This window comes from Lycorma delicatula, chromosome 7 (genome assembly GCF_047948215.1).
Source record: "Lycorma delicatula isolate Av1 chromosome 7, ASM4794821v1, whole genome shotgun sequence".
In the NCBI taxonomy this organism is placed as follows: domain Eukaryota; kingdom Metazoa; phylum Arthropoda; class Insecta; order Hemiptera; family Fulgoridae; genus Lycorma; species Lycorma delicatula.
The window spans coordinates 89,739,992-89,758,130 of NC_134461.1; the positions used below are offsets into that span (position 1 = coordinate 89,739,992).

An 18,139-nucleotide genomic window follows, 5' to 3' on the forward strand; every position below is an offset into this window, starting at 1 on the left:
TCGTCTATATCAGGTGTATAAGGTATATTATATATATATATACATACATATGTATCATGAATATATATAAAAGTACATACAAAAAATAACTCAACCACCAAAACACAGTAACAAATATACATATATTACTTCCTCTTCAGTAGCAAAATACTTCTGTAATTACCTAAATCTTATGCTAATGTAGTCAGGGGGATAGAATTTTTTTATATAATCTTTTCTGGTTTACTCTTTGTCTACAATTCTAATTATTAAATTGCCAATTTTTCTTCTATTTGATGATTTAAGCAAAACAATAAACTTACTGCTTGTGTAATTATAAAACCTCTGAAATTTTCTATTTATATCAAAAAGTACAACAATGAATTCAATTTCCTTAGAAAAGAAGAGTCTTTATTTTCAAAATGTACAATTCAATATTAAAAATGTCATCAATAATTTTTTACCAGTATCCATCCACCTTTGCCAAAATAAACAATATGTTTCAATATCAACAACACTATTATAATACTGTATTATAACAAATGATTACAATACAATAGTAATACAATTATTATTTTAACATAAACATATAAATAAAATATGACAACCAAATAAAAATTTGCTACTGCAAAAAAATCAATTTCAAAAATGTTTAATATTTTAAAAAAAAAATATTTCCAATATTAAAAAAACATTACTCTTTTCAAGTTAATGATTGTTTATTTATAATAATTAATAAACAATAAATATATAAATAAATTATACATTTCAGTATTAACAATAAAATTGTTATATATTTTTAAGAACACAATTATTATTATTATAACATTATTATTACATGACTAAACAAAATATGCTATTACAACAAAAACAGTGACACAAAAAGTAAAAGCACAAAAATAAAAAGGAAAATAATATAATTATCATAATTTTAATTAATTAATTTTTTTATATTATACTGTGAACTCCAAAGTACTGATTCTGCCATCCAGAACACTCTGTGTCAATTGTATTAAACATTGTAGGTTCTCTAGTCCATGGTAAATCACAGAAATTTACAAATTTCTGTAAATGTACAGTAACATAAGGATTCTGTAAAAAAATAAAAATAAATAAAGTCCGATAATATGATAGAAGTAGTGATAATAAATTGACACTGTTTTTTTCTGTTTCATTTTAACAAATCAGTAGATTTTTGTTCCTTTTATTAACAAATAATTCATACAGACAATTTTAAAGCATCTAGGGCTTCCATCCTTGCTAAGCCTAATGATTTATTGATTAGTTGGTACATTTAAAAAAAAATTATCTTTATTTACTTATATTCATATCTACAATACTTGGGTTCTTGTTAGTTATTACAATCATTTATAGGTAATAGTTGAAATAATTGAACATAATATTTATAATGTCTGTGGTATAATATTTATTCTCATCAGTAACTGAAAAGGTTCTGCATCATGTCTGTCTGTTGGAGCATCTGCTGAGTACAATTCTTCAATTTTGGCTTTTGTAATTATTGATTTTCATTGTAACAATTGCCTACTTCTATACCCAGTAAATACACCACCATTAATAATTAATGAATAATTGTGCTTAGGTTCAAGGGATTAGGCAGCATACAATCACTGAGTTTCTGTAGGAACTAAAGGAATCTACCAAACCTTTTTCCTACAAAGTTCTTTCATTTAGGTTTAAATAGAGTGATCAAATACAGTGAATTCTCAACCTGGTTCCTTTACTTTAGTAATAAAAATCCTAGTTTTTTTTTTATGTTCACCATCCTTACGAACATAGATAATGGAAATCATGGAATTTTTTTTATGACTGATAATAGCTTGCATTGAAATCCTTGAAAATTTCTGTCATGAAAATATTAAACAACATGATGAAACAAAGTAATATATATATATATATATATATAAATAGATTAATTTAATAAACAAAATATGATCAATTGTATAATTAAATCCAGGTGAAAAATTTACCTTAGCTATTCGAAAACAATGTTCAGAGAAATACTTGAAAATAGATCTATAGCAGGCAAAGTTGTCATTATCAAGAATACCTTTAAAATTGTTTAGCTGATATTTTCTAGATTCATTACCGTTGGCAATATTTGTAATAATTTTATCAAACAACTGATCAACAATTTTTCTTTTCTGAAAAAATAAATTAAATACATACATATGAAACATACAATCAGCAAACAACATAAAAAATAATTATAATTATTAAATCATTCAGAAACTGCAAATAATTTACCTTCACTAATCTATTTCTATACACTTTTACTCTAGGGCGTCCCTGTCTTTATGACAACTCCTGTTTTCCTATTATTCCTATTTTCTTTCACTATTTGTTTTTGCCTCAACTGATGACAATGGATTAACATCATATGCATTGCCATTGCATTTTAATGCAATGTTGCATTACAAATAAAGTCAATGATGCATGTTAAGTAAAGGAGACTCATGTCTTACTAGAGGTGAGCATTTCTGTAGTTGATACAAACCAAAAACAAACAGTTTGTTGAAAAAAAAAAACTGTTATGTACAAACCGTTGGGGAAAAAACAGGTCAATTTAATTATCTGTTGATGTTCACTGCTTGTTTTTTGCATTTAAAATCAGCAGTTTTATTTTAATATTTTTCTCAATGCATAAGCTATGGGATGTTTCAGTTGACATCAATGATTACCATAATAAAATTTAACTCAAGATTTGATAATTTTTTTATTCTTTTATTCTACACTTTAATATTACAGTATTTTCAAAGATAAGATTTATTGAATAAGATTTATTTGGATTTTGAAACTGTTGTTAGTGGTTAGCATACATTTAATATTGATAAAGCAACAGTTTGCTGGGTAAATGATCAGTTCTCAGCAATGGCAAACAGTTTATTCACTTTATATTTCTTTGTCAACTTAACATTCATTAGCTGACAGCTTGGTATGGTGTTTCAATGTGTTTGCTGTGCAGCATTACCATCGCAGAAAAAATAAAACAGTTTATATAAAAGTAAAACAAAAGTCTGTGTTTTTTCTGAGAAATAACAGTTTAATCAAACTGTTTTGATATTATCTAATAATTACTAGATCTTATAGCTATTTTACTAAAACATTTATTACACAAGTAGATTACAGACTTACAATCAAATCAGTTAACTAATTAGTGTTTGTAATTTTATAATTAAAAAAGAACACTAGTGTCTGTGATCAATTTTTTTATGTTTAATATTATTATATAAAGTGAAATTCTTGCTCAACTTTTACAAAAATTTGTTAATTCTCTGCTTTTGAAATAAGCAAACACCTACATAACAGATGAAAAAGTACTCAGGTATGTAGTTTATTTGAACTGCATAATATTAATGTGAACTTTTATTTAGTTATTATTTAAGATATTAATCTATTTTCTTCTTAAGTATAAATTTATAATCATTTTGATTTGGTTTTAAATTCAGGAAAATATGATTTCATATTCTTTTCACAATTTTATTTTTTAAGCAAGTAAAACATTACAATAGTAGTGTTTGCCAATAATCTAGATAAATAAATAATTTAATGTACTAGTAAATGGCTTAAACTTAAGCTACGTAATTGTTAACAAACCTGAAAATATTTTATTAAAAAAATATGAAAACCTGCCTGCTCTCATTACAACATCAAACAGCACAGATGTAAAAATAGGTCAAAAACTTGTTCTGACATACAATATTTAATTATAATACACTAAGTAACAAATGATCGGAGTTCTGCTCTAGTGATGCTTTGTTGTGTTAATCAGTTATTGTAATTTGTTTTTAAAAACATAATTGCAATAGAGTTGCAGTATTGATTACACTGATAGACATAAAATTTTTTATTGATGTTCCTCCAAGTGTGATATCATTTCTTGAATTGCTTTCTTGTATACATTACAGATTCATAACTACAATTTTCCTATCAGCCTAGTTTTAAATAAATTATACTTAAAAAAAAAATTAAGGGAAAATATAGTTAAAACCTCCAAAATTTTGCATGGCCATACCTATGTTACAATGATTTTGTTGATGCTTTTCTTTTACAAATAGCCTCAGACACATCCCAAATTAATTTCCAACAGTAATCAGCTAGCAAGTTAGTATTACATTTCCCTTTATAGCGGCTTCCCATCACCAAAATGTCTTGGTGGAAACGTTCACCGTGTTCAGAAAAAAATATCCAGATGCGAGTGGAGGAAATTTTTTCAGACATACTACATCCCATAGCTCTGTATGAAGTAAGAAGTTGATTAACAACGTGGTAATTATCAGATTTTTGTTTACTGAGAAAAGTTTTGCAAACGTCTTTAAATGAAGCCCAAGCTGTACTTTTTACATTATTTAACACCGAGTTAAATACATCATCTTTGACCAACTCTCTCATTTGAGGTCTGACAAATACTCCTTTAATTTTTCCTTCACTTACATTCGGAAATTTCTGCCTGATGTACAAAAATCCACGACTATCCTTCTTCATTGCTTTTACAAAATTTTCCATTAGTCCTAGCTTGTTATGAAGAGGAGTAAAAATATTTTTTTGGGTTCAACTAAGGGCTCATGAATAATATTTTTCCCGTTTTGTGTTAAGTTGTCTTGTTTCTTCCATTCTTTGATAACATGTTTATCCCTAGCTCGGTTGACACATTCGCAAAAAAAAAACAAAAAAAAACACATGTACTTAGTACAACCTAACTGCATGCCTAACAAAATAACTATAACTTTCAAATCACTACATATGTTCCAGCTATGTTTTTTATAATTTATTTTTTCAAGAATGTCTTTCATTGCATCGTATGTCTCTTTCAGATTAATACCATAAGCGATTGGTATCAAAGGATATTTGTTATCGTTGTGTAATAGGGCCACCTTTAAACTATACTTGGACGAATATGAAAAGGTGCCAGTTCTGAAGTTTATAAACTTGTCCTAACTGCAACATAAGCTCATTAACATTTGTGCAATAAACCAAATTATTTTCATCAATAAAGTACTGAGAAAGTTCTTTTTGTCGGTTTCAAAAGCCCAAAACTTTTGTATTTTTTTCAAGTAAATTCCAACCTTGCAGTCTTGATCCTAACAATTCAGCTTGATATTTTGATAAATTTAAATCCCTAACCAAGTCATTTAATTCACCTTGTGATATAAGATGTGGCTTATTGGAAGATAATTCAAAATCAAAATCATTGTTGTCTTTTTCAGTATTGCCTGATTCTTCATAGCTACTTTTGAAACATACATTCACAGGTGGCTCAGGAACTGGAATAATTTCACTGTGAGATACAGGCCTGATTGCAGATTGCATTGAAAGATATTTTGCAGGATGTTTTAGATTTTTTAGAAATTCCAGACACAATTGTTATACAAAAGTAACGATCTGACATGATCCTTTAGTTCGCGACAAACCATAAGTAAACCAAATGACAAAGCCTTCCATGTACCTTTCAGCTATCTTCTTAAATATACAGAACAATTAGTGAATACGATATGAGATGTCCACATCCTATCCTGATCACCAATTTTACACTGAAAGTACATGCTTTTTTAATTAAAGATGTAATGTTTTTTCTATTTCATTTTACGGTAAACTCACCAATTACATAACAAAAGGCATCCACATCAGTTACACAATTTCGAGGCATTATGATACTGCACTGTTAACAAATTTAAGACAGCAATAAGACTTAAAATTAATTCAATCCTAAATACTGTGGTTAATACAAACAACACAGCTGTGTTTTCAGCTACATGTTTTGACCTGCACAGACATGATTAATCTTTTCCATGAAGGCTCATTCTTCAGTATTAGATATGTCATAATATGTAACTATGATATGATTTAATTCTTTGTCTAGTATTTGCTTATTTATTTATATCTTACAAATTATGAAAACAAAATTAAACAATAAAAAATGAGCTAACAAAATACAATATATGAGCTTAGAATACTAACTATACATTGAAAAATGAAAAAATCGTTTAATTATAAATTAAAAATATTTCAAAAATGGTGGGTGGTAGAAAAATTAGATTAAAATCATGTATTGCATATTAGGAAACAAAAATTATATTTATCAGTGTTATTATATGGAATCATGTCGCCCTAAAATCTGTAATTACTTTTTATAATAAGTTGTAACGTTAAGTTTAAGTAGTAGTGTACTCTTCCCTTATACTGTTGACTCCCTACAACCATTTAAATTAAAAAATCTCTATTGTATATAGTCATTGTGTCTCAGCTGTCTTCTTAACTGTTCTAAGGACCTACAGAACAAAGATGATTGATGCACTCGTAAGCATATAAAACTGGCACTGTAAGCAATCTATATTTTATAAATAATGGTCTAAAAACTTTCCTACAGTGCATCTTCCCCATTATTAAATTACATTATATATTATATTATTATTAAATTTAAATATTTGGTTTTAGTTTTTATTTCAAACTCTACATTTTACAGATTTTCAAAAAAGTCTTAATTGAAGGTTTTGTACTCCGAAACAGCTCAGCATTCTATAATCGAGTCTCTCAGCTAATAATAATCCTTATATTGTTGTAGCTCGCCTTAAAATAATAATGATACCTTATCTAACTGAGCCTAATGTCTACATAATATATTGATATAATTTGTTCATAAATCTGATATTTAAAATATTACATGTATGATATATTTAATGAAACTGGTAATAAAAGGATGAGCACACAATGAGGTGTCATTATCAGCACCTGGACACAAAATTACTGTAATAAATAATTAAAAAAGAATAATTAAAAATTAAAACAATGTAAAATGCTTGTGTGAAATGCTAGGTTCAAAATAGAACCAAAATAAACACATTATTAAAAATATTAACATATTCTGTATGTTAAGCCCTAGTTTAAATTTCTGATGCAGTGCTGCATAACAGACACAATCCACTAGTATGGGATGCACCGTCAGTTGGAAATCGCAGCAAACAGAAATGAGTACATCAGTCTGAGTCATCAGATATCAATAAATTAGCCTAACGTGCCCTATTTGCAAACGGCAAATTACCTCCTCACGACGGTTATTCCTATATGAAGAATGTCAAACTAGACAGAATATGTAATAAGTGTAAAACAAATAGCTTTCACTTGCTAACACAAAATAACCATCCTTACAGAATGTAAATCGGTCAGACTCTAAAACTATTTACACTCAGCATACTTTTTTATACACACGGTTTGGTAAAAGTTATGCGACTAGATCCAAAAATTTGATTGTAATTAAAAACAAAACTTTTAACAAAACAAGAAAAACAGATTAATTTATTGAAATGTGTATATTCAAGCACAGGTAGCTGAGATACAACATTGATTTCATCAAATATAGAAACAGGTTATTCTTTTTTAAGACCTATTTATTTTAACATTACTGATGTTTGAACAATTAATTTAATTTAACCTTCTCCCATCACAATGATCCGTGCTTGATTAGCGCTCCGCGAAAATATGTTGGTATCTGATTGCCTCCCTTCATAGTCTTATGCTACCCTCTTGTGAAAAAAATTTCAAAAAATTACAGTATATTAAAGAGATTAAACAGATGCTGACAAAAAAACATTACGATAATTTAATTGCAGAATTTTTTTTTTTGCTTTGTGTTTATTAAACATAGTTTGCTGTTTTTAAAAATAATACTTTCAAGCCAATCGGTTGAAAATTGGGCAAAATATGATGAAAAACCCGTGTCATAAATCACAGATTAGTAACATATGTTAGTATAAGTGAAAGTAGATTCAGAAAACTACGTTTTATAAAAATCCCCACCACTGAAAAAGGTATTCAGATTGACAAAAAACAATTTTTACTGTATAGTGTTATTCATTACGAATTGTTAAGTGTTACATGTTTACCGATATCATTTGTCACAAAAGATATTTATAGACCTAAAAGTATATATATATATTTATATACATAGTAAAAGTGACGTATTTATGACCAAAAATTCCTTTTTTTTTGTGTGTGCCGTATATCATAATTTATTATGTGTTTTAATACATCGATATGTTGCTACTAAGATAAGCTATTTTTGTAAATAATAAATAAATCCATAATCGTCATAGCAATTATAATACACAAGTCACATACACACACACACACACACACACACACACACACACACACAAGGCATATTTCTGAGAAAAAAATGGTCGTATTCTTTCTAGTCTAAATAAAACATTTTATATCGCATAAACGTCGTTCAAATTGTGTAATAAAACTGAGTCCTTTATGAATATAAAACAAAATAACTGACTTAAATGCCATATAAAATGATTTTGTAACAGCGTTTTAAAACTGACGCTGTACATAACCAGTTCTAAGACTAAATGACCTGACAAGGTTAATCTATATTAAACAAAAATAAATATGAATCTAAAATTACTTTTCATTAATTTATATCACATAAAAATAACTGAAATCAACAACTAATTAAATCTCATAGGTAGAGTTAAAAGTAAAACAAGAAGTCCCAGATGAAATGTTTCACTTTTCTGCAATTAAAACAAATTTATCACTATACTAATTACAGGTTTAGTACAATAATTTTGATAATTTCTTAAAAATCAAATTCTGTAACTGCCAATATTTTTTTCAAATTATACAGAGTGATTCAAAGAAACGGGAAATTAAAAAAATTAAATAACGTTAATGAAAAATTTTTTTAGAAAATGAATTTTATTTCATGTAATTGTACAAAAGTTGCCATTTTAGAATACATACATTTTAGTTTATTTTTTAAAGATGACATCTTGCAGGTGACCTCCTCTTCTACGTAAACACTCATGAAGTCTCTTCGTTAAATTGTTTGTGGTTTGACGTAACATCTCAACTGGAATTTCCGCCATTGCTTCTCGGATCTTTGCCTTCAGTTCTTCTGTTGTAGCAGGTCTACTGTGGAACACTTTGCTTTTAAGGTCACCCCACAAAAAGTAATTGCAAGCTGAGAGATCAGGCGATCTGGGAGGACATCTAATGTCACCATTTCGTGAAATGACACATTGTCCAAACAATTGGCGTACAGCTGCCATCGATATTCGTGCAGTATGTGATGTTGATCCGTCTTGTTGAAACCAGGCTGTGTTAAGAATTGGTGGAAATCTCTTTTGTTGTTCCACAACAAAGGTTTCAAGCATGGCTACGTAATGAGCCGACGTCACTGTGATCGCAAGACCGTTGTCATCCTCAAAAAAATAAGGGCCTATAACACCGTAAGATGGCATAGCACACCACACGGCCACTTTCTGGCTGTGCAACGGAAGCTGGTGTAGCTGTGTTGGATTTTCTTGTGCCCAGTATCTGAAATTTTGCTTGTTAACAAATCCACTGAGGTGGAAATGCGCTTCGTCTGACATCCACAGTTCGTGAACAAACTCTTCGTTATCATTTATCTTCTGAAGCATTACATTATAGAATTGTGCTCGAACAACTGCATCGTGCGGTTTCAGTTCTGCAACTTGAATGGATGGAATTGCAAGTCCTTCACTAGCATTCTTCAAACACTTGAACTATGAAATTGTAAAGATGCTGAGAGACAACGGATTGACCAATGTGAACTTCGTGTGACAGCATCTTGTAAAGCTTGAACATTCTGTGGTGTACGGACGGTTCGCTCATGGCCTGGAGGTTTCTTTTTCATTGCCAAACCAGTTTCCTCAAAATTAGATATCCATGTTTTAATTGCATGTGCTGATGGAACACGGTCGTGCCGTCCCAGATTAAAATAAAATTCTCTATGCGCTCCCTCCACACTGTCATTGTTTTTGTAAAATGCTTTGATAGCAAATGCACGTTGCGCACCACTCCAAGAATCCATGACAACTAAATGGCAGGTTAGGTTAGAGAGCCTGGCGCCACTTATCAAGTGGTACCAATCGCCCACGGCTACCAACACAACTTTCAAAATTTCCCGTTTCTTTGAATCACTCTGTATATACATAAAAATTATTATATACATAGTAGTAGTACAGTATAATAACAAGTTAAGGGTACAATGGAGCAAACAAGCAAGGGCTATCAATATTGTTGATAAGTAGAAATATTCGTTAAGGTAGGAATACTAATCTGAAAAATCAGAAACTATACAAGAAAGAAAGAAAGAAAGAAAGAAACTTCTTACCTTTAACAAATGATGAAGATCTAATTTTAAATTTTTTCTTTCATATTTTCCTTTAGTCATTTCAAGTTTCTTTTGCAACATAGCAACTGGCACATTATGACTTGAAATAACATCCTAAAAATGTAATAAGAAATAAATAATAATATTACTATTTAGTTAAAACTTCCTTACCTGTTGAAGATTTTAATTCACAGAATTATTCAATACTGTTGTTAAGAGTAAGTGGATCCAGCAATCCAATTCAGATAAAGAATAAACAAACATTAAATTTTGTTCCTACAAGACATTACTTAACATCTACTGCTCCTATGATAATACCAACTCTCAATCATCTCACATGGAATGACTTCCATTGTACACCATACAGTCTAAAACCTTTTTGATCAATTATCACATATGGACCAATGAAGGAACTTTTAGGGAGGAGATTTAACAATAATAATGAGGTTATTAAACTGCATAGTTACTTTTAAGTAATGAAGATTTAAGCACATAAGCTTTCTATGAGACTAGAATTGAGACAGAATAAAATTACGACAGAATAATGCACTCTAGTTGAGGCCCACACTGAAAAGTAAATAATTACAGTTTCTAATTATAATGAAAATACAATTTATAACGTTAACTAAACTGAAAGTTATAATAAAAAATCTATAAAACAAATTATTGTTTATATTTGAACCACTCTCATTTGTTGTTTTTCACAAATATCTTAATTGAAATTATTTTCTCAAGTGAAAACTACACTAAAGATTTGCAAGCATCTCCACTGCATAAAACTAAATCCCCAAATGGTTAAACTACAGAGTGAGGTACAAACTAAATTAAAAGGCGATACCCACAAAACTTTAAAGATTTAAGAGCTAACAACCTGAATGTCTTACAATTGAAATAATTCTTTTAGAAGGTTCTCAGATATTCTTATTCTGTATTAGATTATGCTCAACAGTGAATTCTAAATCACAGTAAATAAATGTGCAAATTCACTGTAAATAATAATTTATATAAACTATCAACTAAAAACATTTATTTCTGTTTCATATTCATTAGAGATATGTTTCAGACCTCATAGAAATTGCAGGTAAAGACAGATACACATATATAATCACCTGGGTTTATGCACAATCATCTTTCATAGTGTTTTTTACCAACAAATTTATTTTAAAATATAGTTAAGTTATAGTTTAGCAAAAAGTGAGATACTGATATTATAGTACAACAAATAGAAAATAATTACCCTAAAAAAAGTCAATATAATATAAGGAAGAAACCATCCAATGTCCATGTTCATGGAATCAAATGGACTTCTCATTTCACATAGTCATGTAACTACAGTATAACGGTTTTTTTTTAATTTTTTTTCTCAATTGTATATGGTATTATAACATTTGATGAATTAATGTTATAAGAATTTTTAAAATGATGAATGAAGATAAAGTTTTAATATAATAATTTTTGTTTGAAAAATCAATACATTTCAATATTATAAAATTTTGTTTCACACATTAGGTATGCAAGAACTGTGCTATCAGCTTATCTTATTTCAAAGTAAAGGGAAACTGCAAAAGAAGCAAAGGAAAACTGCACACATCAATTATTTAAACTTGGAGATCTATACTGAATTTTCATATAAAATAAATTTTCAATTATTTTATCCCTGCTGAATATAGGTTTAGTTTGTCTCTCAAACTCTCTGTCGATCATCAGAGCTTGCCTGCCTCAATCTCTTTCTGTTCATCTTTCCTCCTATCTGCTGCCTGCCCAACTGTATGTCTGTCTCTCTGTCTATTGTTCTATATGTTTGCCTGTCTCACTCTCTATACCTAACTGCCAGCCAAACCTTTTAACCAGTACATGAGTTCACTGGTGAACAGCCAGCTGGCCTCTCACTATCATTCATAGATTAATTCATTTTTATCAATTACTCAACAAAATTTTATCCGTTTTATTTTGCTATGATTTCAGCTTTCAAGTTAAAATAAATTAAATTAGCAACATTTTTTTAAATTTTTTGTTTTAGATAAACTTTTATAAATACACAGATGATAAATTAAAGCATAATTTAAGAGAAGAACTGTACTGTAATAATGTTGAATAAACTTTATTGAATTATTTTATCAGCAGAATTATGAGATCATGTGCTGTGTAATAACAGGACACAATGACCTAATTTATAAAATTAATATCCATCTAACCAGCAATTAAAATGTAAAATTTCAAGCTCTTTCGGTTCTTAAACCATCGTCAGGAAAATTAAAATATTACAAAATAAAGTCAAGATTAAAATAAAATAACAGTCATGACTGTACAGATACTATCAATATACTGAATTAAAATGTGAAATCTATTCTGGTGGAGTAAAATGAAATTAACAGAAACAACGTTAAAAGGATTAATGATATTTTAATTATTTACATCCATTATCTCATTATGTTTATGTTTAAAACATGTTTAAATAATTTATTCTCTTTAAAATGTTTATTAATAAGCTCTTTATGATTACTATAAATATGGAATTTTTGTGAAGTACATTATTAAAATAATTATAAGAAATATCTAAAATGTTCAAAAATGTATTTGGATTGTATGTATGATTATTATCAAAGATATGTTTAGGATAATTAGAATTTTCAGGTTTATTGTTCTAATAATATCAATATGTTCTTTATACATAAAGAAAATTTTTGGTTGGTCATACCGGTATATTTCATATCACAATCTTCACAACTCGACTGTAAACTCCCAGTTTGTTAAATTTACAATTATTAATATTTAATGTTTTACTGTAATTGTCATTAATACATTTGTTATTTGTGGTATAAGCTGGAGTTATGTTAATCTTTTTGAAAAATTTAACAAGTTTATGATTATATGGTGTATATTCATTTTTTACATATATTTTTTCAATTTTATCAGGCAATACTTTTATATTGATTATTGTATTAATTTTATTATTTATTCTTTTATATAATTAATTAAATGCGTAAAATTAATTAAAAATATTTCATAAACCATCTTTAAATGACACAATATTAATTATAATTCATTCCATCCATGGTCCTAGAGACATACATTATTTAAAACATGATAAAGATTCCCTACACAAAGAAATTGAAATAATTAAAAATATTGCCCATATAAATGGTTATAGTATTAATACAATAAATAAATTATATAAAAGAAAGAATGATTATACACATAAATTATTTATTTTATTTGATTACTTATATTTATATTCAGTATGTATTTTTAACTCTGTTAATCTATTGTTAACTATGAAACAATAAGCCTGTATAATTTAACATAACACAACGCTTGCTGGCTTTAGCCTACTGGTTTTAATTGGATAATCTCATCAGTCAGTTTAATAACTGACTGATAATTGGGCTGGTCAGTCTGCATTTTGTTTTCAAGCTGATGTCCTTGCTTTTCCATGTTTTTTCATTCCAGTCATTGCTAGACATCAGACATCTTTTAATTTCAGGTGGGCAGTTTCCATCCCAATAGATTTTTGGGCCAAGAAACACAAAATCTTCAATCACCTCTATATTCTCATTGCCAATCCTTATGCTGATGTTCTTATATTCTGTCGCCATGATCTTCATTTTCCTTATGTTGAGATGAAGCCCCACCTTTCACTTTCTTTTTGTACCGTTCATATCAGAGTTTCAAGATCTTCTACACTTTCTGTTGACAGGATCATATCATCTGCATGTCTTAGGTTGTTAATAATTCTGTCGCAAAGTCTTACACCATTATTGGAGTCCGTCAAGACCAACATTTCTCATAACAGATTCAGCATATACATTAAAAATTAAAGAAAATAAGATGCAACCTTGTAAGGAACGTTTTTAGTCTTAAACCAGTCAGTGTCACCAAATGGAGTGTGGACTGTGGCTTCCTGGTTAAGATTTTAAGGCTTGAATTAAGCATACAGAGTGTTCTGGCATATCCATTTCTTGGAGGCAGTTCCATATGTCTTGGTTGATGGTGTCAAGTGCCTTGGAGAAGTCAATAAAGCATAGAAATATGTTTTTTGGAATTCTCCATTATCCATCAAATGTTTAAGATGTGGTCTCTTGTGCTCGTCCTCTTCTGAAACTGGCCTGGACTTGTGGTAGCTCCCTATTAATAGTCACAGTGAGACCATGGTTGTTGTATGATTTTCAGTAAAATTTTATTAATGTACGGTATCAGTGCATTATGGTAGTTTGAGCAATCTTTGGAGTTGCCTTTTTTTGGGAATGGAGATGAATACTGACTTTTCCATTCTTGTGGCAATGTATTCCATATTTTCAGGTAACTGATGCAATGAGTGTTGTTGAAAGTAGATCTGCTGGTATATCATCAATACGTGGTTGCTTTCTACTTGGGTAGCCGTTTCATTGCCTATGCAACTTCTTTTGTAATGTTGGCTTTAGTTCTCTTAGCTCATTTTCTTCAGCCAGTTGATTTTGTTCATTGTTGTGTATAACTGTTTCGTATATTCCTTCCAGCAGTTACAAACTGCTTGTTGATCATGCAGTATTACCCCATTTTTTCTGAAATTGTTGCTTTAAGAGCCATGAAATGTATCCAAGTTTTTTTTCACATGGAAATGTAAATGTTTGTTATGTTCTTCCGTCATTTTGCATTGTTGAAATCAAAACTTATCTTTGTCCCTTTTAGCCTTCCTTTAAAAAGTTGCGTTCAGTCTCCTAAACTACTCTCTGTTCCCATCTGCTTTGGCTTGTCTTCTATTTTCCATGATGCTGATGGTTGCATTGGACATCCACTTAACTACTTCTGATGTTTCTTCCTTTAATCCACCAGGTTGTCTAGTGGTGAACGTGTCTTCCCAAATCAGCTGATTTGGAAGTCGAGAGTTCCAGTGTTCAAGTCCTAGTAAAGGCAATTATTTTATATGGATTTGAATACTACATTGTGAACACTGGAGTTCGTTGGTGGTTGGGTTTCAATTAACCACACATCTCAGGAATAGTCGAACTAAGATTGTACAAGACTACATTTCATTTACACTCATACATATCATCCTCTGAAGTAATACCTAAATGGTAATTCCCAGAGGCTAAACAAAAAAAGAGATGTTTCTTCCAGGGTACATGGTTTGCAGCAGATTCAAAAATGGAAATTTCATTTCCTTCCACAGTTCATCTGGCTATCCTTCGATTGGCAGATGTTCATTGTTTTTAATTTCCAGTCGACATTATTATCTAAATCAAATTTTCTCATCATATTTTTACAAGGAATATACAAAATCTGTCTTTAGCTATGGCCACTAGCCACAACTGATGCTCAGAGCTGCAATCAGCTCCTTGAAATATTTTCACTCCAGGACAGAGCTCTGCCATTTTTTCTAGCATTATAAGTAATTGGTTTGATTGTTATGTTCACTATTCGGGGACATCCAGGTATACAGACATCTTTAGGAGAAATATTAAAAGTGTTATGTATATCAGTAACTATTTAAAACGCATAGTGATAGAATCATTGTAATAAGGATAAAATCAAAACCTAAACCGACAACGATTGTTAACGTCTATATGCCTACAAGCGCCCATGATGATGATGAGGTAGAGTGTGTATACGAAGAGATTGATGAAGCAATTAAACACGTAAAAGGAGATGAAAATTTAATAATAGTTGGAGATTGGAATGCAAGCATTGGAAAAGGCAAGGAAGGAAATATAGTGAGTGAATACGGGCTGGGCAAAAGGAATGAAAGAGGGGACCGACTTATTGAGTTTTGCACGAAGTATAATTTAGTAATTGCCAACACCCAATTTAAAAATCATAATAGAAGAGTATACACTTGGAAAAAGCCAGGCGATACTGCAAGGTATCAGATAGATTATATCATGATTAAGCAAAGATTTAGAAATCAACTCGTTGACTGCAAAACTTACCCTGGAGCAGACATTGATAGCGACCATAATTTGGTGATAATGAAATGTAGATTGGGGTTTAAAAACCTGAAGAAAAGGTGTCAGATGAATCGGTGGACTTTAGAGAAGCTTGAGGAAGAAGAGGTAAAGAAGATTTTTGAGGACATCCCAAGAGGTCTGAGTAAAAAAGATAAGGTAGAAAATGTAGAAGAAGAATGGGAGAATGTTAAAAAGGAAATTCTTAAATCAGCAGAAGCAAACTTAGGCGGAATAAAGAGAACTGGTATAAAACCTTGGGTTTCAGACGATATATTGCAGCTGATGGATGAACGTAGAAAATATAAGAATGCTAGTGATGAAGAAAGTAAAAGGAACTATCGGCAATTAAGAAATGCTTATAAAGTGCAAACTGGCGAAAGAAGGGTGGATTAAAGAAAAGTGTTCAGAAGTGGAAAGAGAAATGAACATTGGTAAAATAGACGGAGCATACAGGAAAGTTAAGGAAAATTTTGGGGTACATAAATTACAATCTAATAATGTGTTAAACAAAGATGGTACACCAATATAGAATACGAAAGGTAAAGTCGATAGATGGGTGGAATATATTCAAGAGTTATACGGAGGAAATGAATTAGAAAATGGTGTTATAGAGGAAGAAGAGGAAGTTGAGGAGGATGAAATGGGAGAAACAATACTGAGATCTGAATTTAAGAGAGCATTAAAAGATTTAAATGGCAGAAAGGCTCCTGGAATATACAGGAATACCTGTAGAATTACTGCGCAGTGCAGGCGAGGAAGCGATTGATAGATTATACAAATTGTTGTGTAATATTTATGAAAAAGGGGAATTTCCGTCAGACTTCAAAAAACGTGGCGTTTATAGACCTAGAAAAGGCATTCGATAACGTAGACTGCAATAAAATGTTCAGCATTTTAAAAAAATTAGGGTTCAAATATAGAGATAGAAGAACAATTGCTAACATGTACAGGAACCAAACAGCAACAGTAACAATTGAAGAACATAAGAAAGAAGCCGTAATAAGAAAGGGAGTCTGACAAGTATGTTCCCTATCTCCATTACTTTTTAATCTTTACATGGAACTAGCAGTTAATGGTGTTAAAGAACAATTCAGATTCGGAGTAACAGTACAAGGTGAAAAGATAAAGATGCTACGATTTGCTGATGATATAGTAATTCTAGCTAAGAGTAAAAAGGATTTAGAAGAAACAATGAACGGCATAGATGAAGTCCCACGCTAGAACTATCGCATGAAAATAAACAAGAACAAAACGAAAGTAGTGAAATGTATTAGAAATAACAAAGATGAACCCCTGAATGTGAAAATAGGAGGAGAAAAGATTATGGAGGTAGAAGAATTTTGTTATTTGGGAAGTAGAACTACTAAAGATGGACGAAGCAGGAGCGATATAAAATGCCGAATAGCACAAACTAAACGAGCCTTCAGTAAGAAATATAATTTGTTTACATCAAAAATTAATTTAAACATCAGGAAAAGATTTTTGAAAGTGTATGTTTGGAGTGTCGCTTTATATGGAAGTGAAACTTGGACAATCGAAGCATCTGAGAAGAAAAGATTAGAAGCTTTTGAAATGTGGTGCTATAGGAGAATGTTAAAAATAAGATGGGTGGATAAAGTGACAAATGAAGAGGTATTGCGGCAAATAGATGAAGAAAGAAGCATTTGGAAAAATATAGTTAAAAGAAGAGACAGACTTATAGGCCACATACTAGGGCATCCTGGAATAGTCGCTTTAATATTGGAAGGGCAGGTAGAGGGGAAAAATTGTGTAGGCAGGCCACGTTTGGAATATGTAAAACAAATTGTTAGGGATGTAGGATGTAGAGGGTATACTGAAATGAAACGACTAGCACTAGATAAGGAATCTTGGAGAGCTGCATCAAACCAGTCAAATGACTGAAGACAAAAAAAAAAACAGTAACTATAAAAAATTTAGTCTACTAATCATATCTGAAATCAATAATCTTATCTATAAAAATACCACCTACATTAAATTAAAACAGAAAAGAGAAAAACTGTATCAAGACCCCTAATTTGGCAGTTGGTGAATATCCTTCAAAAATGCAAATACA

General features: G+C 30.1%; 1 protein-coding gene across 1 annotated transcript in view; it reads right to left on the reverse strand.

The window, feature by feature from the left end:
- Positions 1-368: 368 nt before the first annotated feature.
- The window catches only part of LOC142327503 (legumain-like), a 76,342-nt gene continuing 58,571 nt past the window's right edge, over positions 369-18,139 (reverse strand). The window contains exons 10-12 of the mRNA XM_075370626.1: positions 10,142-10,255; positions 1,968-2,141; positions 369-1,071 (exon numbers count right to left, since the gene is read on the reverse strand). Coding sequence (XP_075226741.1) covers positions 928-1,071; positions 1,968-2,141; positions 10,142-10,255 — 432 coding nt within the window. The 3' untranslated portion in view covers positions 369-927. The remainder of the gene's footprint in view (positions 1,072-1,967; positions 2,142-10,141; positions 10,256-18,139) is intronic.